This window comes from Ictalurus punctatus, chromosome 11 (assembly GCF_001660625.3).
Source record: "Ictalurus punctatus breed USDA103 chromosome 11, Coco_2.0, whole genome shotgun sequence".
NCBI classification, from domain to species: domain Eukaryota; kingdom Metazoa; phylum Chordata; class Actinopteri; order Siluriformes; family Ictaluridae; genus Ictalurus; species Ictalurus punctatus.
The window spans coordinates 4,427,704-4,446,748 of record NC_030426.2 but is presented as its reverse complement, the minus strand read 5'-3'; the positions used below and the strand labels follow the sequence as shown (position 1 = coordinate 4,446,748).

Here is a 19,045-nt window from a genome sequence, read left to right as displayed (position 1 = left end):
GACGGTGGTAGGTTGGGAGTGCTGGGGTTTGAATGTCTGATGACTAGTCAAACATCTTAATCACAGAGCTACCACTACCACATATACATTATCCATCCATCCATCTATCCATCTTCTATACCGCTTTATACTTTTCAGGGTCACAGGGAAACCTGGAGCTTATCCCAGGGAGCATCGGGCACAAGGTGGGGTACACCCTGGACAGGGTGCCAATCCATCGCAGGGCACAATCACACACACATTCACACACCCATCCATATGGACACTTTGGACATGCCAATCAGCCTACCATGCATGTCTTTGGACTGGGGGAGAAAACCGGAGTACCCGGAGGAAACCCCCGCAGCACGGGGAGAACATGCAAACTCTGCACACACAGGGCCACGGTGGGAATCAAACCCCCGACCCTGGAGGTGTGAGGCGAACGTGCTGACCACTAAGCCACTGTGCACCCCCGCATATACATTATACATTATAGTACGGTGAAATTATTTGATTCCATGATATGGTGTCCCTAGATCAGAAAGGGTTAAGGGCTTTGCTCAAGGACCCAACAGTGGCAGCTTGACAGTGCTGGGGCTTGAATCCCCAACCTACTGTCAGCACCTTTCAGCCACTGAGCTACCACTGCCCTCAAATAAATAATAATAATAATAATAATAATAATAATAATAATAATAATAATAATAATAACAAGGAAGAGTATGAATGCAGTCCCCCACGACCAGAAATGATGCAGTCCAGATTCCCACATTTGGGGAATTCACAGGGGTCAGCACAACCAGAGTATGAAATGCTGCAGAATCAGCAAACATTTCATGTGATTTTATGATGAGACCAAAATTGAACTTTTTGGCATTGGCACAAACGTTTGATGGAAACTCAATATTCTGAGAGCACTATCGCCACAGTGAAGCATGGTGCTGGTAGCATCGTGTTTTGGGGATACTTTTCAGCTTGCAGACTGGAACAGGTTTTCTGGTGGAAAAACCTTAACTTCAATGCTGACTCATTTCCCTGACCCTGCTGATTAAATCTTTCTTGTTTTCATGACTATACGGTGAGACCAGAGAGTCTGGAAAAAACCCACACAGACCTATAGAGAACATGCACAGAAAAACAACAACAAAGACAGTGATTCTGGAGTTGTGAGGCAGTAACACTACCCACTGCACCACCATGGCACATACTTTTTGTTATGGTGCTCAGCAGGATGTTTAAAGGTTGAAATATTTCTTTTTATAAGCCAAACCCTGATTTATATTTATACCAAACCCAGAATTTTGTCCTGGAATTGTTTTGATAGCTCATTGGACTTCATGATGCTATTTGTTTAGGTATATTCTCCATCAACTCTGGAGTCTTCCAGCAACAGCTGTAATTAACAGTAAGAACACATGACACTTTATTTGCACACAGGTGGACTCAAGTCATCTAATTACAGTGGGGGAAATAAGTATTGAACGTGTCAACATTTTTATCAGTAAATATATTTCCAGTGAGGCTATTCACATGAAATTTTCACCAGACTTTGGTATTAACTCAAGAAATCCACCCATATAAAGAAATCCAAACATTAAAGTACATAAATGAAGTTATGTGTAATAAAGTGGAATGACACGGGAAAAAAGTATTGAACACGCTAACTGAAATTAATTTAATACTTAGTGGAGAAGTCTTTGTTTGTAGTGACGGCTTCAAGACGCTTCCTTTATGAAGAAATTAATGGGCCGCAGTATTCAGGTGTGATTTTGGTCCATTCTTCTAAACATATTGTCTTTAAATCTTGTTCAATTGGATTCGAGTCAGGTGATTGACTCGGCCGTTCTAATGCCTTGATTTTTTTTCTCTGACACGAATTGAGAGTTTCTTTTGTTTCTCCATTCATCGTTCCTTCAATTAGATGAAGTCTGTCAGTACCATGTGATGAAAAACAGCCGAACACCATGATGCTTCACCTCCACACTTCACTGTTGGTGTAGTGTTTTTAGGGTGATGTGCAGTGCCATTTCTTCTCCAAACATGGTGTGTAGTATGACAGCCAAAAAGTTAAATTCTGCTCTCGTCTGACCAGACTACACTCTCCCAGTGTTTCATAGGCTTGTCCAAATGAGTTGTAGCAAACTTTAAACGAGCTTCGACATGTCTTTTCTTTAGTAATGGAGTCTTGCGTGTGAGCGTGAGCAGTGGAGTGCACTGCCTATTGTTTTCTCTGTGACGATGGCACCTGCTGCCTCCTGGAGCTCTTTCTGAGTGGTCCTTGGCTCTTGGGTTACTCTTCTGACTATTCTTCTGACTCCCTGGTCAGAAATCTTGTGAGGAGCTCCTGTGCGTGGCCGGTTGATGATAGAGTCATATTACTTCCACTTGCAGATAATGGCCCCAATGGTGCTTACTGGAAGATTCAGAAGTTTTGAGATAAATTTGTATCCAATTCCATCAATATGTTTTGCAACAATAAGTTTCCAAAGGAGAGCTCTTTGCTTTTACCCATCGTGAGATGATTCTTGTGTGACACCTTGGTAATGAAAAGCCTTTTTATAGACCATCAATTTATTAACCCAGCTGATATTAATTTGCACAGATAGAAGGTATAATTACTAACGGATTTCAGCTGGTTCCTTGCCTTGGAGAACTGCTTTTTCTTAGCGTGTTTAATACATTTTTCCCGTGTCATTCCACTTTATATCACATAACTTCATTTATGGAATCTAACGTTGTGAATTCTTTAACTTTCCGGATTTCTTGAGTGAATACTGATGTCTGGTGAAAATTTCATGTGAATAGCCTCATTGGAAACATATTTACTGAAAACAATGTTGACGTGTTCAATACTTATTTCCTCCACTGTATTTGACTTCTAATGGCAACTGATTTCACAAGAACTAATTCAGGCATGGGGGCATGGTGCCTTAGTGGTTAGCACATTTGCCTTGAACCTCCAGGGTTGGGGGCTGAATTCCCACCTCCACCCTGTGTCCATGGAGTCTGCACATTCTCCCTGTACTTTGGGGGTTTCCTCCGGGTACTCCTGTTTTCTCCCTAAGTCCAAAGACATGCCTTGTAGGCTGATTGGTATTTCCAAATTGTCTGTAGTGTGTGTGATTATGCCCTGTAATGGGTTGGCCCTCCCATCCAGGGTGTCCTTCTCCTTGTGCCTCAAGTTCCCTATGATAGGTTTCAGGCTCCCCTGCAACCCTGTGTAGGATAAATGATACAGAAAATGGATATATATGGGTAATTCAGATGTTTCACAGCAAGAGAGGATTTTAATTGATTTATTCCCCCCTCCACGCCAGTATTATGGGTTATTTTGTGTAGTCATGACATGTAATCACAATGAAGTCCATTTCAGTTTGTAAAACTATAAAAAGTGGAAAGGTAAATACACTGTGCGCTGTAGCTGCAAAGCCACCATCAAAACATAACTTGAGAAATGCTTTAAAAATGTTAATAATAAGTATTGAAAGTGTCAGTGAAAAGTAACAAGAGTTTATTACAATACATTTTTTTTTTATTATTATTATAGTCAACACAGTGGCTGATATCACAGAAAAACTGACAAAAAAAAGTTTAATGAATTTCTTAAATTATGGTTTAGGCCCTTATCCTTCATCCAATATTTACATATTTATATAGAAAGCTCAAGTGTTTTTAATGTCTTTAACATTTTGTTTGTTTTTTAATGGTTATTGCACATATTCTAGGTAATAACACTACAGCATTTAATAACACCACATTTATTCCAGGTGTTGTCAGAGTAACTTTGTCCTTGGTAATTTGTTGAAGCCTGTGAGGGAATGTGCAGAGATGAGAAGTTCATTTCTCCATTGCAGATCCAAGAGTGAAAAGTCTGGTTTAAGGACTAGTACCACGGAACCATCGGCTTCTGTTTACTTGCATTCCACAGTTCCTAAAGCTTCAGAATCACTGGTCCGCTATTCAGACTGTGTATCTGTCCCTGAGTTGATGTACCTGAAACTGTTAAGGTTACACTTCTCCTATTTCTTCTTTGGACAGCTTGCAGCCACATTCCTCAAAGGGCACGTTCAGGGAACTTGAGGTTGGAGGGTATTCTGCCAAAAGAAGTCAAACATTCCAATAAATTATTTTATTTTATTTTATTTTATTTATTTATTTTGCAAATTTGCCTCTGATTCAAACAGACATAATATTTCCCTAATGGTATGACATTTTGTGGAGTAACTGCTATCATGCTAGCATGCTAAATATGTTTGCACTAATCTCAAAAGCACAACCTCTATTTTTGCAAGAAAGCCTTATACATTTCAACAATAAATGCCTGCTTTCACAGAAAGAGACAATTTGATTGAGACAACGGCAGATGACTAACATGTCTCGTGTCAACAAACACGAGATAACTAATTGCTTTACACCGATTTAAAAAAACAACAACTAATTTTGTAAAATTCCATGAACTTTTTATTGGTCCAGTTATTACTTGCTCCTAAAAGCTTACTGTGTCATGCTGCTCATAATTTTGTTTTTCCATCTAGAAACCAGAGCATGGATGTTCCATGGATGTTGCAACTTGCACGATCCTGAAGACTACGGCCAGAAAAGTGTGCAAAAATATACAAATGGCCCACATCTACAGCTGAAACTACATTTCCACTGAACAATTTGAAGAACTATCCTGAATTTGAGCTGCACAGTTAGTGGAATTTTTTTTTTGCATTTCAAGTGCCCATCATGTATTATACCATAAAAATGCAAGCTACAGAATGGCTAAGACATTTGAGCACATGGTAAAAAGTGTAATTTGCATACAGACTAAAATTAGAGTACACAGAATTGCACTAAACACTTCATCTATAACATCGAGTGACCCAGAACTGATAACATTCATAAAATTGTACTTACTAAGTTTCTGTGGTATCCAAGATGTGCCCTGAGGATACAGTATATTGTATAGTCTGATAAATTCAAGTGGACAAATAAATGTTTGGTATCACTTACTTTTCTTTGTTCTCGGTTCTCTGGTCCTTTGAATGCAGAGGTAAATAAGAATTGCCAGACAAGCCAAACCAGTGATGACTAAACCCATCACTACGCCAATATGAGTCACCAAGTCATTAGGGTAACTGACTGTTAAGACAGGATAGTTAAATATGAGACACAGAATATATATATAAAACAAAAACATTGGGAAAGTACATTCCTATGTGTTCTCAGGTGGACTAAGAATCTGAAATGGGCCAAAATCTGGAAATGTTTGTTGCATACAAATGGTTAAAGCATTGATTTCCTTGCTTAACTGACATTGACTATGTTTACATGCACAGCATGAGTTGCTTTTAGAATACTTCTTTCATGTTCCCGTTTTACGTGTTATAGAACATAGATCGATTAGCGGCACACATCATTACGTCACCGCGCCACACCGTCCGACGTCCCTCCAGAATTTCACGTATCGACATACAGTTGGTCTTCGTTATGGAACCGTATACAGTTTCGGGTGCTTTTATTTTTAATTTTACGAAAGCTTCAAGTACGGTTAATTATTTGTCGTGCTGTACGTGCAAATAGACGACTGCTTGAAGCTGTGGGCTGTGTCAAAAACCTCGTACTTACCTACTATATAGCAGCTGAGATACATGTATCTCGCCTACTATATAGTAGGTAAGTACGCGGTTTCGGACACAGACGTGCTCTCTTGTTTGCCGTCAAGCGGTTGAGCGCTGCCGTGTAAGTACGTGTCCTGCGCCAAAAGGTGTGTACATGTCTGTAACGCATGTCGATTATACGACTAAAACAGGAATACTCCACACGTCTTAACTCGATTTGTGTTTACTTCGAGTATGTATATTGAAATCCATTTAAACGTACTGATTGTCTGCTGGTACTATAAAACTGTAACATGGGAAATATTGGCAGATATCTAGTTATCCACCTAGTTAACTGCTGATAAACTCTCATTTGTCACAAGTTGACACAAGTGGAATTTCAGTATCACAGTATTTGCATCATGATATTCTAAATTCTTTATATAACAGTCATCATGTTAGCTAGCTATGCTAATTAGTTTAAAATACAATTTGTGAATAGAATTTTCCACTTAGCTTACTGTTTCATCTAGCCAAAAAAACCCCCCACATATATTATGTATTACATTGTCATAATACTTAAAGTACAAAACACAGGGTGGTTGTTTACTTGAATTAAACTGTGCTTACTTGCGTACCAGATAGGCTATACCTTTAAAATGACTTTTTATTTCTGCAAGAAAACATCATGATAATAAATACTAAACACAAAACATCTGCAGGATCTGCAGGAAACTGTGATGGTACAAGACTTTGCTGATTGATTGATAAAAGGTACTTACCTTGGTAACCACATAACGCATTGTGAGTCCTGTTTCCACGAAATATTACAAGCATGCCAATTTCGCTGCAGCTGATTTCAACAACACAGTGTCAATGATAAGAATATGAAGGAACTTAGCAATTTATCTAAATTAGTTACAGTTTAGTTACATTCTGGTAAATTGACTTACTCCTTTATAGGCTTGCACATTTTGTCCTTCTCACTGTAGTATGTTTGGTTCGTACACACTCCACAATTATATCCAAATTTAAATGAACCTATCAAGAGCACAGACATTATTAACATTTCTAAACATTTAGTTATTTTGTAATTGTTTGATCGACTTTGGAACGAGATGTCTGTTTTTTTAACTTCACTTTAAACTTCTTCTATGCTTCTCCATATACCCCAAGTATGGTATGACTCAAAAAAGTTTCCATTTTAAACCACGAATTACAGCCTGACCACAGCCTTATGGGCTTAAACACCCAGGCAGTAGAAAGAAGTTAGAGCATGATATATGTGAGGAAAGTAATCGGTCTTCTCTCACCTGTTCTCTTGAGTTCTTCTCCCTGTTTGCACTGTGGATTGGTTGAACATTTAGAACAGTCAACATTTTCGCACAAAGCATTATTACAGAAGCAGTGGTCACTTTTCCCCTTGCACTTCTCACATACGCTCGGACTGTTTTCACTGCAGTGTTGTTTGGGAAATTCACCTGTAAAAACCACACATAAATCGCAGATGATCTGTACTTAAGAACGATGATGAATGATAAACGATTGAAAATGCTGACTCCTAGTTTTGGTTTAGTATAATACAAACATAAATAACTAATAAGACACACTTTAGCCTTCTACTGTAACGGAAAAAAACAAAAACAAAACAAGAAATACTGAATAAATGTTACTAAAATAATTATTAACTACCGTAATTATCAACTCATAATGTAGAAGACAATGTGAACAGTATTCATATGAACAGTATTATTATTTTACAAATATTATCACTTTGCCCTACAATAAGAGTAGGATTATAATAATTTTAGTGGACTTACCTGAAGGGCATGTTTTACAACATCTCCCCTTGTATTCATATTGTGTCTTCCAGTTACAGTCTAAAGCCATGCACATGGACAAGACACAGCCTGTGGCGAACAGAATCACATAGGGTTTCACTTTGTCCATTTCAGCAACATGAAAGGAAACGTTGTACGCTGCTTATATTGAACTGCGTCACTGGTGTGTCAACCCACAGGGCTAGAGATCTGTCAGGAACTAAACTGAGAGAGAGAGAGAGAGAGAGAGAGAGAGAGAGAGAGAGAGAGAGAGAGAGAGAGAGAGAGAGAGAGAGTGAGTGAGTGAGTATCAGGTGTTTCTGGGTGGGGCTTATCAGAAATATAATGGGATTTAATGGCAACTAAAATGTAAGTGTCTACCAGAGAAGTTTGGAAGCTTGGAAGTGTACTTCAACAAATGACTGCGAATAGCTACAGCAATGAGCCAGTTGGAAACGTATTCATGTAAATGTAAATCAGTGGTATGTAGCAGAAGCCAGAGCTAACTTTAGACATAATTTAGAAAACAAAGTACACTGAATTTAAAACAAGCTGGAAGTAGCACTTCCCAGGAAATAGTATGCATGCTTGTTCTTATGTAGCTTTTGTTGCAAATTAAAATAAATAATGTATCAAATACATACAAATGTTTATTTTAATGTATCAGTGCATATATGCAATTTTTATTTTTCTGTTTTACATTAGTAGTTTATATGTGGTAATAGTGAGTCACTTTGTGTCCGAATGGCAGTACTGCACTTGAAATAATCATGATAATAACTGTTAGAAAATGTAGAACATTCAAAAAAAAATTTAAGTTGAAAATTTGTTTTATTCTATTTTTATTAAAGCAGGAATGACATATGTGCTGATTCACGGTGTACTGGCATGCTCAGTTGACTCAGCTTTTTAACCTAGCTGTAAGGTGGAGGTAGCAGGCGAGTGCAGCAAAAACGCACAAAATCTTACCGGATTTTGCTGCTTTATGCCAGTAACATACTGCAAGAAATGTGTACAAAATACACCAACACACCATACATCATTCATGACTAACATGTACATTCAAAAGTGTTGTGGAAGCGCTACTCTCATTCCAACAGGCTGGTAGTTTCAGGCATGAGCATTTCATGAGTTGTTTCTGTTGTCATGTCACTGATGTCAATTAGTGTGATATGACTTATTGTTATGTATTGTGGCTCTTTTTAATTATATTTTGAATTACGCATTGGGACATATATGGTAAATATATGTGTTTGCTGTACAGTTTGGTATATGATAATGACATTTCCCTGTAAAGGCCAAAAGACTTTCTTACACACTTACCTCTTGTGTCACGTACCTCAAGAAACCACAAGTTTAACACATTACCTAAGTCTTTTTTAGAGACAAGCAGGGAATACCCAAATGTTACAGATTACTAACTTTGCAGTTTCTTTACAGTTGGTGGAAATTCTACTTCGTTAAGGATTTTTATATTGGTTTGGGTTAAATGGTAGTTGCACTGTAAGAAAATATTTTATATGCATATAAATTCCTGGTCTGTCAGCTTCAGGTTGACTCAGAGCTTTTTTTTTTTTACAACCACAGTTAAAGACACTGCTGTGTGTGTTTGTGTGCATGTGTGCATGTGTGCGTGTGCGTGTATATGTGTGTGTGTGCGGGTGTTGATATACAGTGTAACACCAGTCGCAAGTCTTCTTGTAAACTGTCATACCTACTTGATACATTATTTAACTTGAAAATGAAAAATGTGCAAAAACACGAGAATGCATAGAAGACCGAACATAGGAACAAGATTTATAAATGATCTGTAAATCTTGGATTTCTAAAAAATACCCACAGTACCCTAGTAATACAAACACTATACCTATGTGTTAGTACATGGAACTATCTCATATGTCCTGTTTGGGGTCCCTAAGATCACAAAAACTTTTTAACAGCTCACAAATCATACGTAACATTTTTAAATCAGTTTGATATTAACAAGAAAGTAACTGGTGATGGAGTTGGAGTCATCAGATACCAAAAGCATGTACTGTACATTCACCATTAAGAGAGACCGACATTGCCATGGACTTAAAGGCTTCTGTGCTACTACTAAAAGACCAGCATAAAAAAAAAGCAAGGCTAAAGTTTGTTTGTTAACACAACAAATGTATGATAACAGTATAGCTGCAGTTATGGAATGCAAGCACTTTCTGTGTTATGAGTAGTTTTACTTGTGAATTATAGCGCCCACTAGAGGGGAGAGTTTTAGTTATAGTTTTAATTATAGTTTACGTTTGGTGCCCACAAGAGGGGATTTAGACAAAACTTCTTGTAGTCCCTTAGGACAAGGTCATTTAGTCATCTACAAAGTTTGGTTAAAATACATTAAATAGTTGATGATGTGTACCCTCACTTCGTGTTTGGTGGCTTCATCATTGAATTCCAGATGAACCATCCATCATATCAAATATCTGAGAAACAACTGTTGTTTGGATTGGTCTCCCAATGCTTTCTTCCAAATTTCATAGTTGTTCGACGGTAAAAAATTCAAAATGGCCAAATTCCTGTTTGAGAAATCACAAATTGCTTGGATCACCAAAACTTGGAGCCTTCATGGGAATGACTAATGTTGAGTACTGCAAATGTTATGAGCAGTTTTACAAATTTGCCCATTATAGCACCATGTAGAGGTGAATTTAGACAAAACTTCTTGAGGACCTTTAGGATCTACAAAGTTTTGTCAAAATACATCAGTTGCTGAGACGCCCTCATTTCCTGTTTGACAGCTTTGCCCTCAAATTCATTTGCACATTATGATCAAACTGTCCTGTACATCAAACTTGTGAGTAAAAACTTTTTTTTGTTAGCCTGGTCTTCCATTATTGCATACCAAATTTGCTAATGATAGAACAAAGTTTGTAGGTGAAAAATGCAAAATACTTACCTACTGGAGGCACTAGAGAGTTTCACTGGTGTATACTAAAACTGCTGTGAAGGTAGCCGAGACTGTCATCTATAACTGTGCCAGATTTTGCTATCTAGAGGTGAATTGCACAAAAGTCAAGTCAAGTGGGTTTTTATTATCATTCCTCTATATAGCTTGTATACATTGGAATGAAATTTCTTCAGGACCGTGGTGCAACACATAACAGTATGCAAAACTACATAAAGTGCAAATACACAACAGTGTGAGATGAGTGCAAGACAATAAATACACAGGACAATAGATGCACAGAACATGGGCTGTAAACTGTAAACTATTATGTAATGTAGCAGCACAAGTATAGCAGCAATATCGACAGCAAAAGCAAGTTCCATACTATAAAAGTGACTGGTGCAGATTCAAGACCCTAAGGATGAGGTCCTTTAGTGGTCTACCAAATTTGGTCAAAATCTGTCAGAAGGGTTGCTGAGGTATGCTTTTATATTCTGTTTGACAATTTTGCCATAAATTTCATTTGCCCATTATGGTTGAACCATCCTGTATATCAAAACTCAGAGAAATAACTTTTGATGGAACTGGTCTCATAATGCTGCATGCCAAATTTGTTGATGATTGAACAAAATTTGTAGGAGCATAAGAAATGTTTGGAACAAACTTCCTGTTTGAGAAATCCACAATATCATCACCTTCAAGGGAATCAATAGGAACGGAATCTTGATTTAATGTTGAGTGGTTGAAAAATTATGAGCAATATTGCAAATTTGTTAATTTTGTTAGTTTGGTCAGAATACGTCACACCATTGTTGAGATATGCTTACAGTTCCTGTTTGGCAGCTTTGCTGTGAAATTCATTTGTGTGCTATAGATGGGATAGTCTCATGATGTTGCAATTCAAATTTAATGATGATGGAACAAAGTCTGTAGGAAAAGAAGAGAATAAATTGTTTTTGAAAAAATTTAAAAATGGCAGAAGCTAACATTGACCCAAAGAATGGGAGGAAAATGGAATCGCTTTTCTATTACATTCCGTTGTAGAGTTATTATTATAAATGTCTACTGGTGGTGCTAGAGGGCTTGAGTGGAGTATACCAAAATTGCTGTAAAGGTAGCTAAGAGTATCCTCCATTAGTGTGCCAAATTTAATAAAACATGCGTACAAAGTATTCTATTGGCTGCCATAGAATCCCATAGGAAGTATAATAATAATAATAATAATAATAATAATAATAATAATAATAATAATAATACTTATTATTATTATTATTATTATTATTATTATTATTATTATTATTAGTAGTAGTAGTAGTAGTAGTAGTAGTAGTAGTATTAAAGCTGCATGTAGCACTTTCAGGGGCCAAGCACCCAGACTCAGTGAGCCGCACATTCACAGACGCGCTACAATTGTTTCATAAACAATCACAGGAAAGCAGAGCCATAACTATCAGCAAAAGGATTCACAAATGATTTGTAGTTTCATGAATTTGCTAGTCCATTATGGGAGAATAGTTTGGAATATCAGAGTTTCTTTGATCTCAAGATGATGAGCCAGATTTTGTGACGATTGGATAAAATTTGGAGGAAGATAGCAAAAATGGCACTTAGATGGAAGCATTTTTTGCATGTTATTGTAACTTTTGACCAGTAGGTGGTGCTGGCACAAAATTTGTTGCAACGCCTCAGGGCATGGTCCTGAAGCTGCCTATCAAGATTTGTGTCAGTGTGCAAGGTTGTTGCTGAGATACAGACTCATTTCCTGTTTGGTGGCTTTGCTGTCAGATTTGTTAGCACATTTTGGGCAAACCAATTGGAATATCAACACTCTTTTCATAATTTTCATCCAGGTTGGTTTGAATATGATGTATGTCAAATTTGTGTTGGCTGGACATAAACTGTAGGAGGAGTAGAGAAAAAACTGTTTTGAACTAAATCCAAGATAGCTGACAGCAAGTACACTTGAATTTCAGATGTTGGTGTGTGTTCACTTCAGCATACTCCAGGGAATTATAGGAAAAAGGAGCTGTGAATTTAGCACACATTCTTCAAATGATATAAGGGGAAAAAAATGAAAGTTGTTACAGTTCTTGACCACAAGGTGGTGCAGTCATGGCATTTCGTGAGTACATTCAGGAAGAGTTGCAAAAAAAAGTTTATGAAAAAAATTAAAGATGATCTAATTAGGTGCAAATTGACATAATAGGATGTGTTGAACTCGTCGTGACCCAGGGAATCTAGGAATGCCTGGCTTTCACATTTTGGACACATGGTTATGACCATAAAAATAATGCCAAATTAGGTCAATGGTGGCGCTAGAGCATTGGCAGCACTTGGCCCAAATTTGGTCAGAATGTTCCTTAGACCCTCCCCAATCAGTGTGCCATATTTCACGACTTTTTACCTGGCGGTTCTATGGGCTGCCAGAGACACTCTAGCCAGAAGAAGAAGAAGAAGAAGTAATAAAAAAAAGACTAATGAAAAGAAATGGTAGAATAACTATAGGGTGCCTATGCACCTTCTGTGCTTGTCCACCTAATAATAAGAAAGGGGTGAATAACAGGTGTATGTAAACTTTGGTCGTCGACTTTGTATGCCTGTGTGTCTTGTAGTGAGAGCAGAATGCCAGAAATATAATTGGTGGTGATCAGAAGCAAATAGCATCATGCTGAACCTGTGTGTCAAGCTTGCCTCCATCTGCTCTGTTTTTTTTTTTTTTTTTCAGCGTTAAAAAAAGTAATGTGGAAAAGCATAAAGAAAAAAAAAAGGAAAAAAATAAACATACTGTAGCACCACTCTTTCTCTCATGCCTTTCATAATAAAGTAGGTTCCATTCCTCAAAATATAAACAAACTACTAGCTTAATTTATCCTACCACAACCCTGACCAAGCGGTTACTAAGGATACCGCAAATGCACCACATTCATCCCAAAGAATGAATGACTTTGTGCCATGAACTTCATATCTTACCACTCGCTCATGCCCACATGTGAACCATCCTGGCAAGCTTTCTTTAAAAATGTGCACGTCCTATTATTGTCTGTATTCATATCCATTTAGATCTCTTATATCCATCAATTATGAATAATGCATTCATGTTCCGTTACATCTCTAACCCCTATATACATCCATCCATCCATCCATCCATCTTCTACCGCTTACTCCTTCTTCAGGGTCACGGGGGAACCTGGAACCTATCCCAGGGAACATCGGGCACAGGGCGGGGTACACCCTGGACAGGGTGCCAGTCCATCGCAGGGCACAACCCTATATACAGTAAATGCTAAATGTTAAATTTTCTCTGAATCAAAAATGACCAAAATTTTTATTAAAATCATCCAAACAGGTCAAATCATTAAATTCAACCAAGAAGTTTTAATAACAGGGCCAGGGGGATCACTGCTAAACAGAATGAGGGTAACTGATACACAAAACTCAAACCTGATTAACAGGACTCAAGTCATCACCAGTAAACAAAACAAAGGGAACTGTGATTATTAGTACTATTAGAATTATTAAGAAGTAGTCATAACTGTTAAAAAAAAGTGTTGTCACTCAAGACTGAATTATAGGACACATGACTGATTAAAAGGTCATTAGTACACACATCAGAATACTTTAATCTTTTGTGAGATAAAAAAGGAAACTACTCTCATAAGTATTATGACCAGTAGTTATATATCTGCTCTACAATTCTGAAAACTGAATATCTGTCATCTACACCTTCAGACTGATCACTGCTAAATTGTACTTTGTTTCTCAAAAATTCAGTCAATAAAACATTTTACTTTGAAATATTGACCAAACCTCACAAAATATCTTGTATTTCTTTGCCCTTACAATTACAGTACTTAGCTCAGAATGTTTTTCGAAATGAAATTTAAATTCTTCCTTATTCATGTATCTTTTGAACCTTGCTTATCCTTTGCCAGTAATGTTCCTTTAGTGTTAGGATATGAGAATCTTCCGGTTATGATTCTTAAGAAGAGAGAAAGAGAAAGTGCGCAAGGAAGAAGGTGCCCTCGTCCTGTCACACACTTCTCACGCGAAGGCCTTGGGGGAGTTTGCCAAATGACACACAGACACACAAAATTCAAACAGCAAGGTCTCTCATTTATTCAGAGGAAGGCAGAGTGTGTATCATGCTTGATGGGTTAACTATTGATTGGCTAGGTGGAAGGGCATATTTGCATTATAGAGAAGTCCTGCAATGAGAGGAACCACCGGGTCACCCTGCCATTTTAGTCTTTGGCCAAGGCCATCCACTGTAGAGGGGGCGTGGTCGATCACCAGGGAAAGTGTCAGCTTGCCAGATAATACTGGAGTTCCTCTATGGCCCACTTTATCGTGAGGGCTTCTTGTTCCGTGGCAGCATATTTCTGTTCAGCTGGGGTCAGTTTTCTGCTGACATAGAGGACTGGGTGCTCGTCACCAGTGAAAGTTTGGGACAGGACGGCCCCCAGTCCTGTCTCGAAAAGCATCTCTCTGTACAGTGAAGGGTAATGAGAAGTCAGAGTTCCGGAGGACAGGCGAGCTGCTGAGGGCTTGTTTGAGGGCCTGGAATGCTCTGCTTGCTCGGTCCACCGCACCCGGTCCGGTTGGCTTTTCTTGGTCAAGTCTGAGAGGGGGGAAGCTACAGAGGAGAAGTTAGGTACGAACCTCCTATAGTACACCCTCAGCCCCAGAAAAGCATGTACCTGCTTCTTTGACGTGGGCCGGGGTACCCTCTCACGGCAATTGCTCCTCCCCTTTCAGGTAGACAGCAGTGGTTCCTCTGCCTCCCGGCAGATGATACTGACTCCTCCATTCTCACCGGCAACCGCTCCAGCACCACACTTCCTCTGCGCCATGATCCTGCCGTAGCCGCGAGGGCTCTCCAACAGCACATCTTCCTTCCCAACGTTTAGGCTCCAACGTATCATGCTTTAAAGGTGGGAACCAGCTGAACATAAACGTAAAGTTTAACCCTTAAATGGTCGTTAGCGACTTGGTCGTTAGCGACTTGGGATGTCATTCAGTACCATCCCCATCATTTATTTTTTCACATTAGACATCCACTTTAGTATTCCTCAATCTATTTATAAAATATAAAATTGCTGAACAATATCCATTTTATAATTAATTTGTTGTAAATAGTCTTTAGGGTCACAAGTGACTAGAGGTAGGGCTGCACGATTATGGCCAAAATGATAATCACGATTATTTTGATCAATATTGAGCTCACGATTATTTTTCACGATTATTCATTGATTCTACGGACAACATATTTTTTTATTGCACTTTCACATTTAAATAAACAGACCACTGCTTTCACCTCCATGTTGTGCTACTGTCATGTATCAAGGAGGGAACTCTGGACTTAATTTCCCAGCAGCCACATTACATCATGACCCCCTGCACCTGTATCACGTTTGTTTAACAAGCACCCCTACATATAGTCACTGTTTGTACTGCTTCCTCGTCTTACGTATTGTTTAACTTGACCTGTGTCCCTGTACCATCTATTGTTTCATAGTTTATGTTTAGCCTTAGCCACAGTTTTTTGCCTAGTTGTCTTAGTGTCTTTTGTAGTTTGTTGGGTTACTTGTTATTAAATGTTTGGAAATCTGCAATTGCTTCTGTCTCTACCTTTGAAATGTGACAGCTACATTCCAGCTACTGTACAAATCTTTGCATCAAATTAGACTGGTCCTTAAAGTGCATCATCTCGTAGAAGCAAAATATAAATGAAATTGTAGCCAAAATATAGGATAAACAGGAAAACGGAAATAAACAGCTAACCGTATCCTACAAATGAAATACACCGCGGTCGCTCGACTTCAACGTCACCATCACCAAACGTCTGGCAAACTTTTCCAAACTTGATTTAAAACATTTTCCATGATATGGATTTACTCTGTGGATGAATCTTCATCCACATTTTTTGTGAGAATTGTTCACAGCATACCTGAAACAGTTTATCTGCAAAGTCTTTTCCTGTTCGGCGTGATGACGCTAAATATCACTGACAACCTCTGTAGTGCCATTTAGCAACATGTTAGTGTCATCATTTCCCCTCGCACAAGTGATGGAGCTCGCAGCGCGCTCTTTTAGTGACATTGACTTTGTTTACTTTCTACATTAGCATATCGTTGTGATTTCTGTCTTGTCTCTGCGCCTGTATTGTCATTGGTTGTTCCCTTATGTGTCCTCATTTTCCCTATTTCAGTGCGCGAATTAAAAGTGCATAATTTTAACGGTGTACATATTTTTATGCTTATTGACAAAAATGTCCAAATATAACGAAATACGCTGTACTTTATTATTTTGTATTTGTTAATAAAATATTAGGACAGTTTTATACTATTGGGGCAGTTTAGAGATCCATCCGCTTTAGATATAAACTCCGGGTCGCATGCATTTAAAGGGTTAATAATAAACAGAACTCAAACAGATCATAAAACACACAAACATAACTCTAACACAAAGCGCACGTGCGCCTCTCTCCCTCTATGGCGCTTCCTTTATCACTCTCTCCCACTGATTATACAACTCACTGCCAGGCATGCATCTTCACAGCCCTGCTCGTCCCTCCTCCTTGTCACATCCAGGTCTCTGAAATAAGATGTCAGAGCCGAGTTCACCTGAACACACTATGCACACTCTACACCACTCTAGCCAAGTAGAAGGTGTAGTAGCACTGACACACACCCAGCCTCAAATCACGCCCCCCTCTCCCATAGTTGCCCCCATGGTTGAAACAACCGCTTGAAAGTGCCCTGTACGGTGCCCACATAGTAGATAAAACATTATAAATTGCCTTTACAGTGGAAAAACCATGATGAAATGCCCTAATGCCCACTGTCTGTAATTTTTTCTACCCGCAGACAACCCATGTTCACCCCTGCACTACACTCATGGGGTCTGATAGTTTATGAGAACTGTTTCTTATGGAGTTGTTAAAGAGAATTTGAAATGTTTTGGAAAGCAGGTGCTGTACATAAATATAACATTTCTTAATTTCTCCCATTCGGGAAAAAAATCCATGTCTTGTGTTTTTTCATACTATAATAACACCAATAGGGTTTTTAGACTGGTGTTACTCTTAGTCATTCACCTAGTGAACCTGTATGAAGATGTATGTATTGATAGAGACTTCAAAACACTTCTGTAAGTCGCTCTAGATAAGAGTGTTTCAGTAGTGGTAAAGAGACATTTCTTAGCCCTGGGAACCATACTTAACTTCAACCCTCAGATTCTCTCACACTCCAACCACAATACCCCACCCCACCCCCAGTCGATGACGTTCTTCCAGTCGCACAACAGACTAAACCACAAACAGTAAGGGGTCGTGACTAGAAAAAAAAAAAAATTGACATACATACAGTTATCTGTCTATCTCTTATTTTCACTAGAGTGGGTGAATACAGCTTGGTTTTTCTCCCACCAAAGCCAGGTATACCCAATTCAATTTACATAATATGACTAGGCAAACCTGCATATTCACCACACTTCTAACAAGCAGGTGCTGCTTTCACACTTTCATGATTGGGTGAGTCTGAGATTTGGGTAGCAATTATATGTTATTCCATTATATGTATGAATCAATAACTGAACAGTGCTACAGCTTTGCCTGTAGTATTTAGCTATTTGTAATTCCTAATCTGTATTGTTTAAAATATGATCTGCTATATGCTCATCTTCTAAATAAGTAGACATATCGATACATAAATATACATTTCGATCAGTACCCTTAACAAAAAAGTGTTAGGACATTCCTACATCAGAAACCAACAATTCTGACATGAACACCTGAGACCTGATTCTTTGAAATAGCAGACAAACTCATGAATTGCTCCGAAACGGCAGGAAACAGTGACATCATTATGTAGACTAAATTATATGAGGAAGTAAATAGTGCTGACTGTGCTTGATGCTTGAACGTCAAATAACAAAACACTCGTCTTCATGACTTTGTCTTTTGTCTACCATAAACTATTTGTCTGTCGTTTTTGTGGTCTAATTGTAGAAGTAACTATAAAACCACTAGACATAATGAAACTTCAGTTGCTAATGTCTAATAATATGTCTTATATTTATCTGCCCTTATGTGCATTACCTACAATTTCTGATTGTTTTTTGTTTATTTTTTACCGTGATAAAAAATGTGCCTGTTATTAATTAAAGACTATTAATTAACCTTATTGATGCATGCCAATTTTAGAATTGTTGTACCCGTGATGTATTAGCAATTATTATATAGTCTACTGACACATTGTCCTCATATATAGTATACTTGATTTATTTTTAAGGAAAACCTTTAAAAAACAACAACAACAACAACAACAAAAACAACAACAACAACAAAAAAAAAAAAAACCCAGCACTGTTGCATGAACAATTGGCCTTCTATTGGTTTAATACTTTATGCCTTATTTTTGTAGAAGCTTTCTGAATTTTAACTGTAAAAACAACAGTAAAAAGATATATATATGAGTTGCAGTAGCATGGTTGTATACTTCTGATGAAAGAATATCAAATAAAATAATATACATTGATAAGCTGTGCTGTTTTCTATCAAATCAACATTGGTAAGGTGCTTTGTAGGCTTTATTGACTTCACCTTTGGAGAGAATTTGATGGGTTAGGTGATCTTGGGTGCTTCATGAGAAGTGCACACTCATTCATATTTCGACATTCAAACGTGACCACACGTGGAAAATTACGAGCAGGAAGTCTAAAACCGTGATTAACTT

At 38.0% G+C, this 19,045-nt stretch overlaps 1 protein-coding gene across 2 annotated transcripts; it reads right to left on the bottom strand.

The window, feature by feature from the left end:
* Positions 1-1,204: 1,204 nt before the first annotated feature.
* tnfrsf18 (tumor necrosis factor receptor superfamily, member 18) lies at positions 1,205-7,658 on the bottom strand. Of its 2 annotated transcripts, none has more exons than XM_017479196.3 (7): positions 7,388-7,655; positions 6,881-7,048; positions 6,521-6,608; positions 6,350-6,420; positions 4,981-5,109; positions 3,976-4,076; positions 1,205-3,198 (listed from the first exon to the last, which is right to left on the bottom strand). In XM_017479196.3, the coding sequence occupies exons 1-6, from the start codon at positions 7,515-7,517 to the stop codon at positions 3,991-3,993; spliced, it is 672 nt and encodes a 223-aa protein (XP_017334685.1). In that variant the 5' UTR covers positions 7,518-7,655; the 3' UTR covers positions 1,205-3,198; positions 3,976-3,990. The 2 variants fall into 2 exon arrangements, with proteins under 2 accessions (XP_017334685.1, XP_017334686.1); XM_017479197.3 differs by lacking the exon at positions 1,205-3,198 and adding an exon at positions 4,885-4,912 and having other exon boundaries at positions 3,344-4,076; positions 7,388-7,658.
* Positions 7,659-19,045: the final 11,387 nt, after the last annotated feature.